At 39.6% G+C, this 21,485-nt stretch overlaps 1 protein-coding gene across 2 annotated transcripts in view; it reads right to left on the bottom strand.

The window, feature by feature from the left end:
• LOC307018301 (low-density lipoprotein receptor-related protein 8-like) overlaps nucleotides 1-21,485 on the bottom strand; it is a 196,773-nt gene that overhangs the window by 113,988 nt on the left and 61,300 nt on the right. For both annotated transcript variants that reach the window (XM_079648475.1, XM_079648476.1), the window contains one exon: nucleotides 9,690-9,815. In XM_079648475.1, coding sequence (XP_079504601.1) covers nucleotides 9,690-9,815 — 126 coding nt within the window. The remainder of the gene's footprint in view (nucleotides 1-9,689; nucleotides 9,816-21,485) is intronic.

The raw sequence follows: 21,485 nt of genomic DNA, 5'->3' as shown, positions 1-21,485 counted from the left end.
TTGTTGTTGTTTGAAGTCATGAGCGTTAGTTGGTGCTCCAGTATAATCGGTACCCCTGAAACTCATCCAGTGAGAAACGTTACGCGGTGCAAAAATAAGTGCGATTAAAATGCGTTAATTTTTTTAACGCGTTCATTTTTGTGTAATTAATTAATCTTAATTAACGCGTTAAAGTCCCGGCCCTAAATGCAACACAAAGAGGTAGTACTGTAGCAATATTATTTTTTCACTTTTCAAGTACAGATCGCTACTTTCTGAACGTTAGGGAACTGCTGTTTTTTGACATCACTCCAAAACTTTGCTGGCCCGTTAGTGCGCAGCATGTCAATAAGTTCCAGTGTATATGTCCCATTGTCGATGCAGGGGACTACTTCCTTTGCTCTGGTTGATACGTCCCTCTCTATTGCAACAGTGAAGGGGTCTCTGGCAAAGCCCATCATCACCTCTGTAGGCAGAGCAAGTCCCAATCGACCGGCAAAGTTCTCTTTCAACCTCGCAATGAAATCTGTCATCACATCCGTGATTTGTGCCGGAGATGTGATGTGTTTGGGGATCGTCGGAAAATGCAGCATCCGACCCGTGCTCAAGTCGGTCGCGAAAAGGTCCAGCTTGACTTGGATCTGCTCCACAAGATCAATGACCGTTTTGTCTCTGTTTACGCTTCAGAGTTGAGAGAGACATGTTTTAGAGTTGCTATCATAGGACCACCGTTACTAGCACCACTAGATGCACTTTAAAAAAACGTGCTGCGTTGTGGTTTGGTGGTTTCTATGCAACACGGAGTGTTGCGTTTATGGTCCGTACTAGTGTAGAAATTTGGCTACGGGAGGCTGGGCCACTCGGGAGTTGGTTCTGGGCCGCATCTGGCCCTCGGGCCGCCAGTTGATTAGGCCTGTTCTAGGCTGTTTGGAGTATTTTCACTGAAGTTATGAGAAAACCGTGTTTCAAGGCGAGCATTGTGTATCCATGGCAACAGCATTTGAAGAAATCTCAAAACTGTCCTGTAGATGTCTTCACGGCTGGACTGTTTGCACCCTGCTATCTGAAGTCTGCTGCTCTGAGCATGTCCGTTGGAGTGATGACATCATCGTGTTCCATAACACAGGTGTTTATAGTTGAGATCAAAGGCTTCATTGTTCTGAATGAGAGATAAACCTCTTACATGTGAACGTTTTGTGGAAGAACCGTAACAGATATCTGTGAAATTTCAAAACGTGAAGCATGTCAAGGAAGTTGAGCATCTGAAGTGTAATTTCTGAGTAGTTTCTGGTTAATAATGTGGCCTTTTTGGCAGTTTAACTAAAGGTGTGCGGCTGCTGCCGTGAGGAAATATCTGCCTGAAATTACAATGGGGTTTAATGGAGAAATGTTGAACGTTTTTGTCACTTCATGCCCTCAAGAGGCACTTTGTTTAATTATTTTTTGCTTAATTATTTGTCATTTTTCAAGCTACGAGATGTTTTCCTACGTTTGTCATGATAAATTATGTCTCAGGAATGTAGGGTTTGGGAATTATGGCAGTTTAAAAAAAAAAATATGAATGCGAATTCCAAGCTGTCCTCCACTCTAGCTGTGACATCACACACTCTAGTTAATGTTAAAATGTGAAGAAAACCTCTAAAACAAGGTCTGAACAATGTTTAATATCTGTAAAAGTAAGAATCAGATTTAAAAGTTGTGTTACACGAACAATGTCAGAAAGATGTGTAACACAATGTGATGTATTATGGGATGTATCTCTGGAATTATGAAAGTTATGAATGAGAAAAGTAATAGCCATCGATTCCCGACAGAGCTGAACGTTTTGATGTTTGAATGGAGTTTCTGCAATGTTCAATGCGGGAGGAGAAGCGTGGCAAAATAAGTCGGCGGAATAATAAACGTTTCGTGCATAGAATAACAGTTAGTTGGAATGCTGTTAACAGCATTCCCACTAAATTACAATGGGCTTTAATGGAGGAATGTTGAACGTTTTTGTCACTTCACGCCCTCAATAGGCATTTTGTTTAATTATTTTTTGCTTAATTATTTGTCATTTTTCCAGCTACGAGATGTTTTCCTATGTTTTTCATGAACAATTACGTCTCAGGAATGTAGGGTTTGGGAATTATGGCAGTTTTTTTTTTAAATATGAACGCAAATCTCAAGATTTTCTACACTCTAGCTGTGACATCACACACTCTAGTTAATATTCAAATCTGAAGAAAACCTCTTTAACAAGGTCTGAACAATGTTTAATATCTCTAAAAGTAAGAATCAGATTTAAAAGTTGTTTTACACGAATAATTTCAAAAAGATGTGTAACATTTTAATGTTGGAATGAGGTTTCTTAGTGAAAGTATGAATGAACAGTTAGCAGTTGAAGTCGCATGAAGATTTGTTGAAGTTGAAGAATTTCTCCATTGACTTCAATGGTTAAAAATGGGATGTATTTTGGGATGTATCTCTGGAATTATGAAAGTTATGAATAAGAAAAGTAATAGCTATTGATTCCCGACCGAGCTGAAAGTTTTGATGTTTGAACGGAGTTTCTGCGATGTTCAATGCGGGAGAAGAAGCGTGGCAAAATAAGTCGGCGGAATAATAAACTTTTCGTCCGTAGAATAACATTTAGTTGGAATGCTGTTAACAGCATTCCCACTAAATAACCAGTTGCTTCACTGGTTGTACAGTTGTAAGCATGTACCACGTTAGTTACATAGGCACTCCAGTTTCCCTTTTTCTCTTCATCCAAAGTCTGCAGCATTGAAAGCAAAGTTCGGTTAAATCTTTCTGCCGGGTTCCCCCGTGGGTGGTAGGGAGTTGTTTTAGAATTTTTGATTCCTGAGTACTTCTGCAGTTGTCTGAAAAGCTGGTTCTCAAATTCTTTACCCTGATCATGATGTATTTTAGCAGGAAAACCACATTTCAATGCAAAACCATTAAAGAGCCTGTGACACGAACCCAACAACTGTTGTGCAATGAAATAGTGGGCTACTAGTAATCTCGAACCGTCAGTTTAAAAAAGAAAAAGCGATACCGTTCCGATAAATATCAATAATTTCGAACATCGCGGGAAAATTCCTTCGACTCATTTTGAGGTTTTGGGGGAAGCCGGAAATGACGTCAATGCGGGAACGCTTCACTGTGCGGCGAGAGAGCCAAACACGGACAAAGTGTGGTGTCATGCGTAGAAATTGTGAATTGCTGAGTTTAGGCACGTTAATAACGTTTTAATGAAGTTGACTACAGTATATTCATATTTGTCAGTGCTTTCATGTCAATTCGGCGAACATAAACATAAATGATCTTGGTGAAGATGATGATTAAATTAGGATTAAAAATCGGTAGTGAGAGCTGCTGAATTTCCTCCCGTCGGATGTGATATAAAAACAAATCGATTATTTTTGTAAACTCAAGTGGATGAAACTACATTTCTTAGTGCTTTCATGTCAATTCGGCGAACATATGACACATTAAATGATCGTGAGGATGATGATGTAAAAATATTTTGTTTGAGCCGGTCTGCATTTCCTGATGAGAAAACAAACCTTAGCTTTTTGTAGTTGCAGTCAGTGGTGTAGTGGGCGTTGGACGCGGGGGTATGCCGTACCCCCACTTATTTGCAGTAGGGCCTGGCTCATTTCGTGGCATCTGCAGGCAGTGGCAAGTACTTCCGGCATCTGCCACAGAGGCCGCTACTCCGTGGTATCTGTGGCAAGTATATGCCACAGCCACAACTTGCCGTGGCAAGTATATGCCACAACCATGCCACAACTTGCCGTGGCAAGTAAATGCCACAAGTTAAGAGAAGGTTTATGGTAGCTGCCACTCGCCTTCCGTGGCAAATGCTGATATTTAAACCCGTATTTATCGCGTAAAATGTCGCTGTTTTGGCATGACTTTATCGGACTGATCTGTACACAAGACTGATGATCTGTTACTGATGGTCCGATCTCTATTTTTCAAAAAGATTAAACATTATATGTTCTATAGATTTTACTTGGAGAACGTGGTTTGTTAAAATAAATAAACGTGCTATTTTTATGATAATAAAAGTTGACATAAAGATCTAACATTGTTGACCAGAGGTGGGAAATAGGCTAACTTGTATACTCAAGTACTGTACTTGTGATTTAGAAATAGCCTACTTGTGCTATAAGGATAAGGACAACCAAGCGCAAAGCCTACAAGCACTGAAAAGCTGGCAAGGGGAGACGGATGAGCATGACTCAGCGTTCTGTCAAGAACTCGAACAATATAAATTGTTCGCCAGTTTCAAAACGCAATAAGAGGGTGGGTGTATAAAAAAGCATGCATTGTGTCTCGATTTTTAATATACTGTCATGATTGTCTTAACGGAATAACATGGTTTGTTTAGATTCACTGATATCAATATCTAATAAGAATAATCTGAAGCATTTAAATAAAAATGTTCAACCAGAATTAAAATATTAAATTACAAAACAGATACAATGACATTAATCTGTTTATTAACAACGAAAATAATAGAAATTAAGTACATATGCCTGGATTTAAAATAACACATTTATACATGTGTACAATCAAATATAACTGTCCTTTGCCTCATTTATAAAATATAAATCTTAGCATCTCACTAGCAGTGGCAACTGCAATCAGTTACAGCTGCCCTAAGTCTGTAGCCAAATCTAATAACACCATTGTACACGTTGCTGTGTTAATACAGATATTTATTTTTTAATTATTTGTCTTTACTAGTAACAATACAGTATATCGTAGCAAGCAGTGGAAACTCCTCTCAAGAAGCGACAATTGCCAAGGGCTTGCGTTGCAACGCTCACTTGCCAATATTTCTTTTTTTATTACAATATAGGCCTATGTTTAGCCTACTATCGCACGTTTGTTTATTTTAGCAAACCAAGTAGGCTATTCCAAGTAAAATTGAATATAAATGATAATTTATTATCTTTTCAAAAAATAGAGATCGCACATCAGTCCTGTGATAGTCCAGCGACATTTTACACGATAAATACGGGTTTAAATATCAGCATTTGTCACGGAAGGCGAGTGGCAGCTACCGTAAAACTTCTCTTAACTCTGGCATCTTGTGGCAACTCCCGTTCAGCATGCGCAAATGCCACGGCAAGTTTTGGCATATACTTGCCAAGGCAAGTTGTGGCATATGCTTGCCACGACAAGTTGTGGCATATGCTTGCCACGGCAAGTTGTGGCATCTGTGGCATTTACTTGCCACGGCAAGTTGTGGCATATACTTGCCACGGCAAGTTGTGGCATATATAAGTTGTGGCATATACTTGCCACGGCAAGTTGTGGCATGGTTGTGGCATATACTTGCCACGGCAAGTTGTGGCTGTGGCATATACTTTTCACAGATACCCCATCTGTGGCATATACTTGCCACAGATACCACGGAGTAGCGGCCTCCGTGGCAGATGCCGGAAGTACTTGCCACTGCCCGCAGATGCCACGAAATGCGCTTGCTGTCTCTCCTTATTTGAAGCATGATTTCTTTTTTTATTAGTCTAATACATCTAAAATCATTGCCAGTGTTATCAGTTGCAAGTGTGTGTTTGTTGTAATAATGACGAAAACATAATAGGCAGATTTCACAGTAATTATAATAAAAACGTGGCTCAAGCATTTATGCAACTTGATTTGAAGCGTGTGTGTGTGAGGGGCAGAACTGTGTGTGTAGGGTGACCAGGTGTCCCGCACTGTGCGGGACTGCACACACAACATTTTTATTATTTGTCCCGCGTCCCAAACATTGAGACTATGTCCCGCATTTGAGTGATAGTCGCGCAGAAAGGCCGGATCGGTTCGCTGACAGCCGGCACCGCCCTTTATTATTATATTGTCTAAACGGCATCATGTAAATTGCGCTGACAGGCGACACAGAGGTCCCCAAGCCCCCCCCCCCCCCGTTGACAGTTCACGAGCGTGTCCATAGTGTCTCCCGTCCACCCACCACCCCGTCCACCCAGTTAAACATCCCCACTACACCACTGGTTGTAGTAGTACACCAACATGGATTAAACGTGTGTTTTTTTTTACCACAATGTTGGGGAAATTAATGGATAAAATGCACAGATTATTATTATTATTATTATTCCCACTCCGATCGGGACACTAGGTCCACCGTTTCCCCGTAGCAAGGCTCCCCCCGTTGACAGTTTACGTGGGCTGGGCTGGGTGCAGTGGCGGACTGGCCATCGGGACGAATCCCGATGGGCCGGTACCGAAGTGGGCCGGTCGGATAAGTCACTAGCACATCCCCCACTCCCCCCGTTGACAATTTACTAGTTGTACCGAAGTGGGCCGGTCGAGAGTCCCGGGTTGATTTTTAGTCCCAGTCCACCACTGGCTACATACCTAAACTAGGTAAACTACCTAAACTTCTAACAGATACAACATAAACCGATCCTTCAGCCTCATATGAGCTCTCAGACACGTTCAAAATTAAACTGTCATCGCTGTCTGAGCTTGCTGCTGTGTGCGCCATCGTGCGTTTACATGCGGATGCTGGGATCCTGAACGGTGCAGTTGGAGTGCTGTGCCCGCATTGACGTCACCCATAATTTGGCGGGACTTGAAGAATCCCCGAGAAGATCCAGGAAATGGTCAACATTGAAGGGCAGATTAATGGTTATCAAAGTACAAATATCCAAAATCAGTTCAGTAACGGTTTTCAAGGGGACAATATTTACTCAAATTAATGGGTTTGGATGATGGGGGGAAATCGTGTCACAGGCTCTTTAAAGATTTTCTCAGCTCCAGTTTTACCTGATTTGTTTTGGGTTGGATAAGCCTGTGCAAATTTAGTGAAGTTATCAATTATCACTAAAATATATTCATACCCTCCCCTGCTTTTTTCAAGGTGAAGATAACCTATGGAGACCATTTCAAATGGTGCTGTTACTATGACACATAGGGGCTCTGACATGCACTGTAGGTTTTTTTTTGTTGTGTGTTATAAAAAACCTCAATGTCTTTCTGCATCCCAGGCCAATAAAACCTGTCTCGTGCGAGGCGTAAAACTCGTTCCACCCCCAAATAACCCATTTCACATTGAAGGTACCTGTACACCAGTCCTCTGTACTGCTCTGGAAGCCCGATTTGAGTACATGTTGCAGTTTTGCGTTTCAACGCATGGGGTATGGGGTGCCTATCTTTATTTCGTTTTCCGGGGCCACCATCAGTGATGCAAACACAGGTATGGTGAAAAAAGAGAGAACTATTTGAAACAGAAAGAAACAGCGTAATAAACCATCTGACAAAGGCCTGTGCTATAATGCTTCAATTAACTGTTCTTTATAATATACTCAGATCAATAGGAGACAGAGATGTTAAGTTATAAATCGAGGGTTTTTATTATTATTTACAGCAGGGGTGGGGAACCTTTTTCCTTTCAATGTTTACAACATCCTCCGAGGGTCATACAAATTATTAACTCAACCTCTGCTTAAGAAAACTAAAATCACAGCCCATTCATTTGGCCTTTCTTTCATGCTGTGCAAAGAAAAAGCAACCTCTTAATCCAGATATCTTACCATGACTCGCGCATGCATGTGCATGGTGTGGCATGATCCCCACAACAGAAAGATATGGACACAAGATGTGTGCAAATGTATTTAGTATCCATGTGAACATGATTTAAGTGGGGGGGGGGGGACCTAACCTCCTCTAGGGCATGCTGCCCCGGGAAGATTTTTTTTTTAAATGTTGAAGTTAAAAGCATCAATCGGGTGCACTTTGAGAGCAACATGAGGAGATCTATGGATACATCTCAACACCCATATGAAACAGAACAGTAAGCAGATTTTTCTGTTTGGATATTTTACAAATCACTCTCCTTTTAAACTCTATTGTTATTTTTAACAACTTTTTTGTTACTGTCATATAGTATTTTATACCTGTTTTTCATTTAGTCTCCAATGTCTCATTAATAACTATAATGATCATATCAAGGTGTGCCTTAGCCTCACTGAGCTGAGGTTATTTGAGCATCTCAGGAGAGAGCTCTCTTCCACCTGGTTGTAGAAAAGCTCTTTATATTCGTTAGCATAGCTAGCTAACCAGATGCTAATAACAACAGATCGCCACTGTGCTTACAACTAAAGACACAGCCACGCAAACACTGCGGCATGTGTACGGCTCCTTATGGGTACTGCAATATTTGAAGAGCTGGAGCGGCGTTCCGGTGCTCTCCGTCAGCATTCCTTTCAGACGAGAAGACACGTTACGCTCGTGTTGTGTTCAAGGAACCTGTCATTGGCCAGGAAAAACAGGTAATCGCTTGTTTAATTATTTTTGCGATCTAGATTTCTTCTTCTTTTTGGAAATGAGAAGTTGTCCGTCCGTCCGTCCGTCGGACTGACTGACTGACTGACTGACTGACTGACTGACTGACTGACTGACTGACTGACAACCCCCCCCCCCCAAACGAAAACTCTTCGGTTCTCCACGAATTACACAAGTCACCCAAATCAGCGTTAAAAAAGCGGGAGGCGCCGACAAGCGACTAATTTGCATCACTGCACCATGCCCGTGTGCTGCTCCTGAGACGACAAAGGCTGCGTGTGACCTCCCTGTTGACTTTGAGCTCCCCTCGTGGCTTGCACGGGCTGATCCACCTGCTCCTCTCTCTCGTCAGCTGCATGCAGTTCTGCCTTTATTTTGAATGTCCACATATCCTTTTCCAGTGAGGTTGCTACGCTCACAACACTGCTGCAATTCCTTTACAGTCAGTCCTAACAGTTTTTTTTCGATCTCATTTAGAAAATCTTCTCTGTGATCTGACATCTTGTTTCTGACCGGACTTTTTCACGGGAAAAACTAACAAACGAGGCAAAGCCGTACTAGCTACACTACACTTGAACTGTTAGCCTAGCTACGAACCACGTTACCCGTCGCTCTCCAGTATCCGTCTTTATCGTTCTTTCCCGGGAACCTAGTTAATAAGTTAATAATCTCGGAAGGATCACTCAGACCGCAAGGGCATTATAGGTGTAGAAAACGTTCATTTATTAACTTCCACAAGGCAAATGTTCAAGATGTCAGCATCTCAAACAATCTCAAAAACACAACACACAGACACACTTATTCTGTTCATGTCCAGTATAAAACAATCATGAACCATAAGGCGATCTGCCCCCTTGTGGTATAAACATGTATATGCAGGTAGACAACCTCAACCTTATGGGTGCTACACATGTTATATAGTTACTCAGATTATAACGGAACCCAAGGAAAAGCAATCGATTCCAGATCAAGTCAAACCAAAATCCAGCCAATTCCAAGCTATGCTCATATGCTCAGTTGGTCAGGGCAACCCAATGCGGGAAGACGGGCAACTCAACATAGTTGAACGATGGTGCTTCAGTTAGGATAACTCTTCTATATGCCATTGTTTTTTTAAGATGAATTCAAAATAAGATGGAACAGATTTTCTAACAAAACTTATAATTGTATAGTTTTTTGTATACGTTGTTTTGTTTTTGTTGAATTAAATTACACTGGGAAAAACCCTTAAAAGATGGATTGATGGATTGAAATGAGAATGATAGTTCAAACTGTAATATTAACACTATGTGACCTTATGGAAGGCAGGTGATGTTGGGAAAGGTAGGTAAAACCATCAGAATGAATGACTTTCTTTGAGGTTCCATTCCTTCTTAATTGGAGAACTGACGGCTAAACAAACTCACCAGACGCACAATCCTCCTCGTCCGCCCCGTTCTCGCAATCCTTCTCCCCATCACATCTCCATGACAACGAGACACACTTGTTGGTTCCCCCACAGTCAAATTTCTCTGGGGGGCATGTCTGTTTGCCTGTGGGCGAGATGAAAGAGATACAGAGATTACTGCAGTGGTGTTATGATCGCTTAAAAGACAGTAAAGCCGGAAAAAACACTGGACTTGATTTCTATCGCCCCCACGATGCAGTTAAAACTCATCCAAACTCCACCACACTGGCCAATGGATTTCACTGTATTGGCCGCCTCTAAAGAGGAATGTCAGGAGATCATGAAATACAGCAAATGCAAAATTGGCTGTAAAGCAAACGAACAGCCCCCCCCTCCCCCTCCTGCCAATCTGGTCTAGTTGGCACAGGGTAGGTTTGATCAAGATTACAGTGTGTTTCATAGGAAGCTTGTTGTTAATATTACATCTTTGCTTACAGTGCAGCCTTGAGCCTGCCAGTATGGAATCAAGGGGCAGCCTGCACGGTAAATCATTTTACTTTCTGATGGATTTGTTTACAGTATATTTAATTACAGTGGTTCCCAATGTTTTTTTTGACACACACACCCCCCACAGCCTTGTCAGAAGAGTTCAAGTAACCCTCTTCTTAGCATGTTTTACCTTCTTCTAAGGATTTTAATCCGGATGCTATTTACCACTATTAATGAAAGTCTATATTGTTATGTTTTTTTTTGTTGTATACAGCGTTACGGCCGCCGCCTTCTATCTGCCCATTAACCTTTCTGTAAGTGTTTGCAGCTGGGTGTTTTATATGTATATGAGCTGTGCCGTTGCCCAGACGCCATTGGATGCCGGCTTCCTGTCCCTCCCCCGGTAGGCGTGACCGAAGATCTGGATTGGAACATGCCGGACCTGACTCTCCAATCCCCGCACACACCTTCCGGGGAAAACTACAAGAATGTGTGCACCTCAGTTAGTCAAGAGAGGTCTGAATCTGTGGCAGACCTCTCTCGGTACTCTCCCCTTACATCCTGTGATCATTCTGTTAACAGTGGTTAACTAGTTGTGGTATATTTGTGTTTATACTTGTTACTCTGTTTATCTAAAGTAAAATGTTAACTGTGGTTAACTTGTACTCAGGCTGTGTTTTATAACAGCCTACTTTTGTTATCCCTATTCCTTTTTCCACTTTAGAAGTGAGGTTTTCTTTTGTTAGTTTTGTTTGTGTATTACTGTAACTTGTGAAAGCTCTTACTTAAAGAGTCTACCTTAGTTACTTTAGTTTCTTATTCAAACCGGTGCCTTTGTGGCCTTTTGTTTGGATTATGGTTGCTTGTTGCCAATTTCATTTAGCTCATTCATTAAACAACTTCCACATTTACCAATTTCAACTGGTTATATGTTACCTTCTACTTTCCACGAGCCGGGACGTAACAACAGTTACACTGTCAATATTTAAGTCGGTCTATCTAGCTATTTTACTATTTATCCATTACAACTTTCCATTCATTTAGCCAATTATTTTGAACATTCATTATTAATTATTCTCTACAACATAACTGTTCTTACTATTTAATCATTTATTTTCGGCAAACATACATTATTTAACCATGTATCCATTACTCAAGATATATTACCATTTATCTTTTGGACAAATATTTCAACCATTTAACCATTACTTTAACGAACTGTTTCTACAGTGCATGCATTGCTTTTAGTTGGACCCTCCAGGAAAATGCGGGCAAAAATCCTTGATTATGCGGGCTAAAATCCTTGATTATGCAATTAAACATACAGGGTTTTTATGTGATTTTATGCGGTGAAGTTGCGGGAAGTTGCAAAATATGCGGAAAGTTGCGAAATATATATTTGTTACTATTGGGCTGTCTTATTTATTCTCTCTCACACACAACTTGCCACTAACGTTACACCCCTTTACTATTCAATTAAACACATTCAATGTTTATTTATTGTAAAAGCAATTGTGCTATTATACACACACACACACACACACACACACACACACACACACACACACACACACACACACACACACACACACACACACACACACACACACACACACACACACACACACACACACACACACACACACACACACACACACACACACACACACACACACACACACACACACACACACACACACACACACACACACACACACACACACACACACACACACACACACACACCTTCGCCTCATTCTGTTTTCATTTAATCGTTCGTTATCTGACCAGCTTCAATCTTGTAGGCTACTCACTTCGTTTCTTGTAGCCCTCGAAAGGGTTTTGGAGGTTGATGCCTTGGTGAACGTGAGTTGTTTGGCTTGTCCGCAGCAGCAGAAAGCATTTTCGAATGTTTGAATGAATCAAAGTGGGTCGTCACCGTCGATTTTCTCTAAGACTTATGCTCCAACACACAGTTGCACGGGGTGCAGAATAGTTTCCCCCCACTTTCGTGAAAGACATCGGGGTACTACTCTGCCCGTTTTTTTTTACTTTTTTTTTTCTCAACTTTGTGTGGGAAAATGCGGGGATTATGCAGCCTTTTGATAAATATGCAGACTTTTAAAAATCAGCGCTATTTTGCTGATTATGCGGTAAATTCTGCATGGAGGGTCTAATTAGTTATCGCACCATTTATCCATTAATTTAAGACAATGTGTCTATTACTACAAAGTACTCTACCAATTTTCCACTGCTTTTAGGAAACTATTTTGACCATTTATCCATTACATTTAACAAACCCACAATATATAAACATTTATCCAGTACAGTACCTTTGTATCCAGTAGTAAAGGACCATTTATCCAGTACTATCCAGATGTATTACCATTTAATTATCACCTTTGGCTAGATATTCAAATAGTTTATTCCTTACTTTTTTACTCACTTTTTCTGTCATTTTAGACAATTTATCCATTACTATTAATTATTAAACCAATATTCCACTAGTTTTAAACAAATATTTTTGACTATTTATTCATAACTTTTAACAAACCTACAGCATTTAACTTTTAAATAGTACTTTTACTATATTACTAGAACAAACATTATCATAAGTATATCTAATAGTTTGAACTGCATGCATTTTAGCTTTAGCTTCTTTCCCTTTGCTTACTAGCATTCACACATGTAATGTTCATACAGCTCACCCTACTGTATGTGGATATATTTTTTCATCAAATTGTTACATCTATTTTTTTTAATCAGTTGAGCTACTTTAAAATCTTTCCAACTACCCACTTGCAACTGCCACCCTTTGCAGCTGCTTATTAAGGCTAGCTTTCGAAACCTTTCATATGGTCATGTTTTTTTTCTGAGCTTACTGAAACAGCATTTCCACTGCTGGCAAACAATGTAATGAGCGGATCATTAGTAGCGAAATGACTGAAAACACGCTCCATAATGAATATCATTTATGAGGTTGGAAGAATCTCTAATGCTGTCACTATCAACGTTCAGCGTACACTGCATTGTGGGTAATTGGACCAGACAAGGAGAAGGTCTGCCAAAGCATGTTTCTAAACAAAGCACATCTGTTCATATGGAAATGCCTTCATTAGAACACTGCACTTAGGCTCAAATTGAATTTATTTTTGTGTAATGTAAATGTAATATGCAGTGCGTTTTAATTATTAAATGAACAACTGTATATCTTCCATGACTATCACAGAGTTCAAATTGCATGGTGCATTTAAGCTTTAGTTTTTGATGCTTTTTATACTGGGTCTAAATGGCTTTGAAGTTGGTTTGCATGTTCTTTTAAATCAATGAAGCATAATTATATGTTCTCTGATAGCATGAATAAAAATCAATTATACAAAAAGCATGAAGTGCAATGCAATTATTCATGGTTATATGATTAAGAACTTTGATTCCATGTCAGAATAATGTCTTTCATTTGCTTTGTGAAATACAGTACTTGCTGACATGTGCCCTAGATCTTTGGATATCATTCCAATTGCATTATCTTATTAATTGAAGTGATTTTTCATCCCTCGAAAATAAACAGTTTTAAGATTCTGTGATTGCTAGTTTATTTATTGTCTCTTCCTTATTTCAAATAAATTGAATTGCTGGTGTGGGATGTAAAAGGTAAATGAAAAATGTAAAGGTAAATGAAAAAATTGTTTTAAGTCTTCTGTCCTGACTCCACTTGGGAGTTCATTCCACTGTGGGAAGTGGATTGGAAAGAGCCTTGATCAAGAAAATTGACCAAAGAAAAAAAAAGAAAAATGTCTTCCACTTTCTGTCCAGGATCAAACTCATGAAAACTGTAAAGTTGTCTCTGCAGGTCTAGCATAGAAAATCTATCAGACAGCTGCTGCTGATTCAGAACGCTGCTGCTCGAGTTCTCACTAACACAGAGAAACTTGATCACTCCAGTTCGGAGGTCTTCACACTGGCTTCCTATCTTTCTACTGCTGGCTTATAAAGCATTGACTGGTTTATTGTCAAAATTAATTTCTGATCTGCAACATTACGAACCATTGAGAACTCTCCGTTCGGCTGGGACAGGTCTGCTTTCTGTCCCCAGAGTCAGAGTCAGAACTAAACATGGAGAAGCAGCTTTTAGTCATTATGCTCTATATATCTGGAACAAACTACCCAGAACTGCAGGTCTGCTGCAACTTTCACTTCTTTTAAATCAAGGGTGAAGACTTTTCTATTTGCCACTTTTAATAATAATAATAATAATAATAATAATAATAATAATAATAATAAATCACTTTATTTGTATAGCACCTTTCATACAGGGGATTGCAGTTCAAAATGCTTTACATCAGTAAGAAATAAGACATAAAATCAGTGTAAAACAAGCAGCAAGAGCAAAGCATAAAGTGGGATAAAATAATAAAAAATAAAAACATGGAGAATAAAACAGAGAAATAGTGCAATGTCAATCACAGAGAATAGTGCAGTATAATAGTGTAAAATCAGTAAAATGCTTTGGTAAAGAGATAGGCATTTTTAAAAGGCGTATTGGCTTCCCTAATATTGTTGGTTAACGTGTTCCACAGTTTTGGGGCGTAGTTTACAAAGGCTGCTTCACCGATCTGCTTATGACTTAATGACTGAATGTAGTTAAATGTAATGTTATGTGTTATCTTGCCTCTGCCTACAGAGGTAGTTGGTGTCAGTGTTCTGGCATACACTGATTACATTACTCATCAACCACTTAGTTCGTTTTTACATGAGTGCCTGTGTTGGTCAAAAAACATAAACAAAGCTTGTTATCAATACTAGACGGGATGGACGCTACAATTACTAACTGATATAATTCATCAGTGGACGGGAGTAAAGAGAGTTGAACCACAGGACCATGAGAGAATATTTGGTGTATTTTGGATTTGAACCCAATGCTTATAGGGAACATTAGAGGATTAAGATATCTGTACACTTTTAGTGTGAACCTATAGAAAGAAAGGAACCGTCTCAGCTGAAACAGCGCAGTGACCACGGAGAGGCCATCTGCACAGCCATCCAACGTCAGAAATCTAAGCAAGAGTGTCATTAAAAAATATGAACCAGTAGCAACTTCCCTTAGCAGGTCATTCTTGAGCTGAATGAAACTGCAACAGGGAGATGGTGTAGTGGATAAAGACATGGAGTGGTTTGTACTCTACTTCTATACAGCATTTTCTTGCATTTATGTTGATACAGATAGAACCGCGTGGCTGGTGCTGTGAGCAAATATCAGCCTGAAATTAAAATTGGCTTTAATGGAGGCATGTTGAAAGTTTTTGTCACTTCATGCCCTCAAGAGGCATTTTGTTTAATTATTTTTTGCTTAATTATTTGTCATTTTTCAAGTTACGAGATGTTTTCCTACGTTTGTCATGAAAAATTATGTATCAGGAATGTAGGGTTTGGGAATTATGGCAGTTTTAAATTTCATTTGACATCATGCACTCTAGTTAATGTTAAAATCTGAAGAAGGCCTATGTACCAAGGTCTGAACAATGTTTAATATCTCTAAAATTAAGAATCAGATTTAAAAGTTATGTTACACGAATAATTTCAGTAAGATGTGTAACATTTTAAAGTTCGAATGAGGTTTCTGAGTGAAAGTATGAATGAACAGTTAGCAGTTGAAGTCACATGAAGATTTGTTGAAGTCTGAAGAATTTCTCCATTGACTTCAATGGTTAAAAATGTGATGAATTATGGGATGTATCTCTGGAATTATGAAAGTTATGAATGATAAAAGTAATAGCAATCGATTCCCGGCTGAGCTGAACGTTTTGATGTTTGAACGGAGTTTCTGCGATGTTCAATGCGGGAGGAGAAGACCGGCAAAATAACGGGCGGAATAATAAGAATAAAGAATTCCGTGCGTAGAAGAACAGATAGTGCCCACTAAATTATGCCCTGTGATGTCTTTTCAGTCACTTCTTTTTAGACAGCCTTGAAGAGCGTGGAGTGAGCAAACAAGCCTAATGATGGGGATGATTAGCTCAAATGGATGATTATGGATGGAGCTGTATCTTAAAGAAGACTGGTCAGGGAGGCAATACAGGAAACATCTCTTAGAAATGTCTAAGATGAAAGAGGCAAGGAGGTGGTTTCTTTGAGAGAGGAAATAACACGGTGTCTTGAATGAATTCGATGTAGGTTCAGAGAGGACCAGAAATAAAACAAGAATCTGACTGAGGAAATTAACCGAAGGGTGACGGAGAGCGCAGAGCAAAGAAAAACAGAGGACAGCTCCGGGGGCACGCCAAGAGCAAGAAGCTGTGTAAAGAGGAACAGGATGAGGAGACAAACTGCTGCTGACCTTTCAGGTTGTTTTTCTACAGCCAAATCAAAGCCATCCGCACCGAGTGGAAAGAGAAGAAGGAGGCGAGGCAGAGCGTAGACTTGAGCAGAATGAGAATCCACCGAAGGGAAGGCGAGCTGTCCTGTCCTTTTAAAGGATGACTCTTTAATGAACCGTATAGCTCTGGTACTACTGAATCCAAACAAAGACACAAAACCTCTCTAGGACAAAGAAGTAGGGTTGTACCGAATGTCAATCATTTGAAGCTTCATTCGGTGAAACCTCAATAGGAGCATCCAACATTTGATGCATATATTATGACCCTGACCAAAAACCTCAGTTTATATAAAGTGGTACATGAGATTCAATTATTTAACCAAATGTGATTTATGTTGCTTTTAGACCACCTTTTAACCCTAACCCACAAGCTAAAGAGCCATTTTGGTTTTGAATGCATTGCAAATGTTGTATTTGAAAGGCTAAATGCCAACAATTACGAATTGAAACTGAATATTTAATTAGATAAAAACATGTTTGGTTTCTTTAGAAATAATTACAAAAACCTATTTTGAGAAATGTTGACTTTTTGACATTACTACTAAAAATTAATGGAAAACACACGTTCGAAACAATTCTATGCCACCACAACTGGAATATCATTTAATAATAGTATAAAAATAATAATGTTAATGTAGCCTCATCTTAATCTGCAAATCTGAAGAAATGCTGGGTTTTAACCATATATACAGTCTATGGTTTTAACATAATGAATGGACACAGCATTGGAATATTGATTTAGAATTAAAATGTCAACGCTTTTAAGTCTCAAAGCTTTGAAATATTTGGTAATACCTTACAAAAGCATTGATTGAAATGTCTCAGCTTTTTTTAAGATGTAGGTAAAAGAGTTTTTAAGGCAAGTATTTTTGAAGGCAGAGCCGGAAATTGCTATTGCAAGGGCACTGTTTACTAAAAGCAATGGGATTGTTCCATTCTACTTATAAAGTTTAGAAAATAAACAACTACGGCAAACACATATTAACTACTCACATTTTGTTCAAACTATCCCTCTAGTAAACTGGCCCCTCTAAGATGAGATTCTAACCAAAAAATCATTGACTTCGAGACAAGGGAGCAGGGAAGTGCTTCAATGCTAACCAATTTCCTGGTTTAGGACTCCTGCACTACTCCCTTAGAGTTGTGCTTAAGAAAGCGGCCACATAATAAAAGCCAATTACTCACAGACAAACTGACTGCCAGGCTGTTGTTTACCACCAGAGTGAAAAACGAGGGCTCATCTCCATTGTGGTGTTTTGGCAGCAGATGTGTTCACAATGCATCATCCTTTTTACATGACCCAAGGCTGCATTCAGCTCCACATTACAACGCTTTAATAGCTGTTCTTATTCATTTGATCATCGCAATTGACCTTGTTATTATTGACAGCCGTTTCTCCCTAAACTTGGCTCTCAAGAGAACAAGTGGATACACTCTTTGATTTTTTAGTTGTCACCACCAGGCAATTGATATATAAATGTGATAAAGGAACAGAGCAGAAACATTTGTGAAACTGGTCTGATATAATAAGCCGCAGCTTCATAACGAATGTAAAACGACACTACATCTGACATTGAGATCTTGGAAGTGCTCATTCGCAGCCTATTCATATAGGTTAACGTTTATGTGGCTGCCTCCAATTGACGATGGATATATGACAGTTACTGCTTCAAATCCTCATGCAGAATCAGAAGAACACACATCCCAGTGTTTTACAAATGTATTTCTGAGTAATCCTGACCCTCTTTTCAAAACCTTGCGTGTTCACCTATCTGAGTCTGTGCACTGTCAATGTTCAGGTCCTTATGGTGTATTAGATAACTCTCTGCCTCATTGCTAAAGAGACAAAGCGTTTCAATAATTTGAGTCATACTCAGATTCACCGCTTCATTAAACCGGGTTAGCGTGGCCGTGTCCTCAGCCCCTGAATTATAGATCTGGTACAGCGTTGAACACTTGCGGCTTGAAGACTACAAGATGGAAAATTGTTGTTTTCCACAAAGTGCATATGCAAGTTATTTACTGTACATCATGAGCTCCATAAGAGTGACTTCAAAAGCTGGAAAAAGCCAGAATAAAATGGCAGTTTAGGGATTTGTAGGTGATGGCAAAACATTGGACTGGTAGACAGTTTATTCACACCTATTTGCAGTTTAGAATAGTCAAATATGTGGAGTTAAAACAAGCTGCTTCTCAATGTGAACTGACAGAAGTATGCACCGAGTCATCCTACTTGATGGCTTCCGGATTGTTCAGGCAATGTTTCTATTTACAACATTTATGATAAAAAAATGTCTGGCCCCTCTAAACAAACTTTACTGTCACCTGGAGCTGCAAATTACTTAGGTAGATGTATTAACTTGTCAATTGACAGAAAATAAATCCCTTACTATTTTGTTGTTGTTATTTACGACGGAGTATTAGAGCCACACTTAGAAGAAAAAAACAGAGATTTCGAGAATAAAGTCGTAATAATACGAGAATAAAGTCATAGTTACGAGAATAAAGTCGTAACATTACGAGAATAAAGTCATAATTACGAGATTAAAGTCGTAGTTTCATAAGTGACTTGAGAAGCGGACTTGGAGGAGATTGTCTCCTTTCTGCAGAAGGAAATGGCTGGTTCTGGCCGACTACATTACATTACATTGCATTTAGCTGACGCTTTTATCCAAAGCGACGTAAAATATTCGACCAACAAGATACAAACTTGAAAAAAACTGAATCATATAAGTACATCAGGTTTCATAGAGCTAAAACATTTCAAGTGTTAAAACTGGCTTTAGATAAACCAGCCCTTTATTAGTAAGTGCTTTGTTAGCAATTCTTTGTTAGTAATTCTATCGCTCGAAGTGGAGTCAATGGGGAGCTCATTCCGATTCCACTACAAGGCTATCGTTCGACTCCTTCTGGATTCAAAGCCTTGATTACAAGTCTCATCGTTTCTTGTGAAACAACAAATCCCCTTTGAACAGCTCGTAGATGTAACCAACGATAGCCTTGTAGTCGGCCAGAACCAGCCATTTCCTCCTGCAGAAAGGAGAAAATCTCCTCCAAGTCCGTTTGGTTCTTTCTTCGAAATAATAGACATAGTTTCTTGCACAACCTTTTCAAAGTAATAATATTATGATAATCTGATGCTGATGTGCGAAAAGATTAAGTATTTAGTTATTTGAGAAACCTAAACTAAAGTACTGCTTCACAAGATGCTCCATATTCCTCATTTTATTGCAGGATGCTGCTGTTGTCTCCTTCTCAAGTCATCTATGAAACTACGACTTTAATCTCGTAATTATGACTTTATTCTCGTAACTATGACTTTATTCTCGTATTATTACGACTTTATTCTCGAAATCTCTCTGTTTTTTCTCTCTAAGTGTTGCCCTAATACTCCGTCGTAGTTATTAGATAGCACTGTCATCCATTATCGACATGTCATAAATATGTATTCACCACAACTAAGCCTTACAGGATCATTTGTAGGATCCTTGCCAAAATGGTGAATATGTGCTCCCCCTAAACAAGGCTAAAAGCAAAGCATCATCTGGATCATTTACTGAAAATATAATTTTCCCCTAATGGACTGATGAACTGCAGACGTGAAGTTCCACAAAAGGAAGTACATTTCCTGAAATAGTTTTCAGAGCAACAAGCACATTTCAGAACATTTTGAGCACAGGTTCGCACTGAAACGCACCTGTCTCCTTATGAACTTTATTAAGTGTTTGTGTGACAAAGACTAACCATGGGTCAGTCTGAGTTAACCCACATTAATTGCAAAACGATCAGGTTCATATTTGTAGAGATATATCAACCATTTTAAAAGACCAATAGAACCGTGAGAGTCACGTCTTTAATAGTCCCATGGTTTCCAGCAGATCTGAAATATATAGGGGGGGGGTGCTATTGAACGGTTCGCCGGAGCGTCGCAGTCGAGTTACTGCGGAGAGCATAAAGCAGCTCCTTCACGCGATAGCTAAGCGAACAGGTACAGGGGGGGTAGTTAATCGATCGCAGATGGCGTCGTGCTCGCGGACGGATACAAAAAGATTAAACCTAAATGGGTCGCGGAATATAATTTGGAGGACGTTAAAGGTAGGGTAGGTAATTCACTTCAGAAACACGGCACGGGTCAGATAACTGGATGGCCTACCTGCCTGTCAGCCTTCCATCTCATGCACAAACTTATCTCGTGCCCTCATTGGTCATGTGCGCGTTTGTGTGTGTTGGAGGAGGGGCTCTGTAAGGAAGTCTGAAGGAAGGGGCAGATTTTTTTTGGTTGTGTACTTTGAAATTCTAGCGCACTCGAGCTGGTTTCTCCATTCTTACCTACCCTACTGTACCTTTAATATACCTGGGCGGCCCGCCCAAGTAAAGTCTATGTGTGGGAAACCCTGAGTCCATATAGGACGTTTTTTGAGTGTGGATGGAGCAGATCTCTCTAGCTTAACCTTGCCTGATCGATCCGATCCTAAACGCTTTTTTTTTGTTTTTAGCCTGCCGTCTTGTGGACACACTTTCCAAAGCATTAATTCATAAGTATGTAGTTATTTCGAGATATATTAAAGTTGTTCTTGTTGGTTTCAAAGCCCCGCCTCCTCTTGTTTGAGTGATGCGAGTCAACACAAATGATGCCGCTGTAAAACTGGCGTGAATTATTGCAGGGCAATTCTTTGATTGGTGTCCGTTGTGAAAGCACAATAAGACTCACAAAGCAGATTAATCATACATCTCTGCAGAACGTTTATTCGGATTCTTATTGGCAGTGTCCATCCACACAGTACCTCTAATAACAGCACTATAACAAACATCACAAAAAAATTAATTCAAAAAGATGAAACAACACAGAACTGTAGCTTCCAGTGCGTGCAATTCAAACATTTACCAAGAAAAAAGTCCCCATTATAAAGTCGATAAAAAAAGGCTTTATAATAAACTCCCCTGGAAAATTCT

This window comes from Notothenia rossii (assembly GCF_949606895.1).
Source record: "Notothenia rossii genome assembly, chromosome: 9".
NCBI classification, from domain to species: Eukaryota; Metazoa; Chordata; class Actinopteri; order Perciformes; family Nototheniidae; genus Notothenia; species Notothenia rossii.
This window is presented reverse-complemented; position numbering and strand designations above follow the sequence as displayed.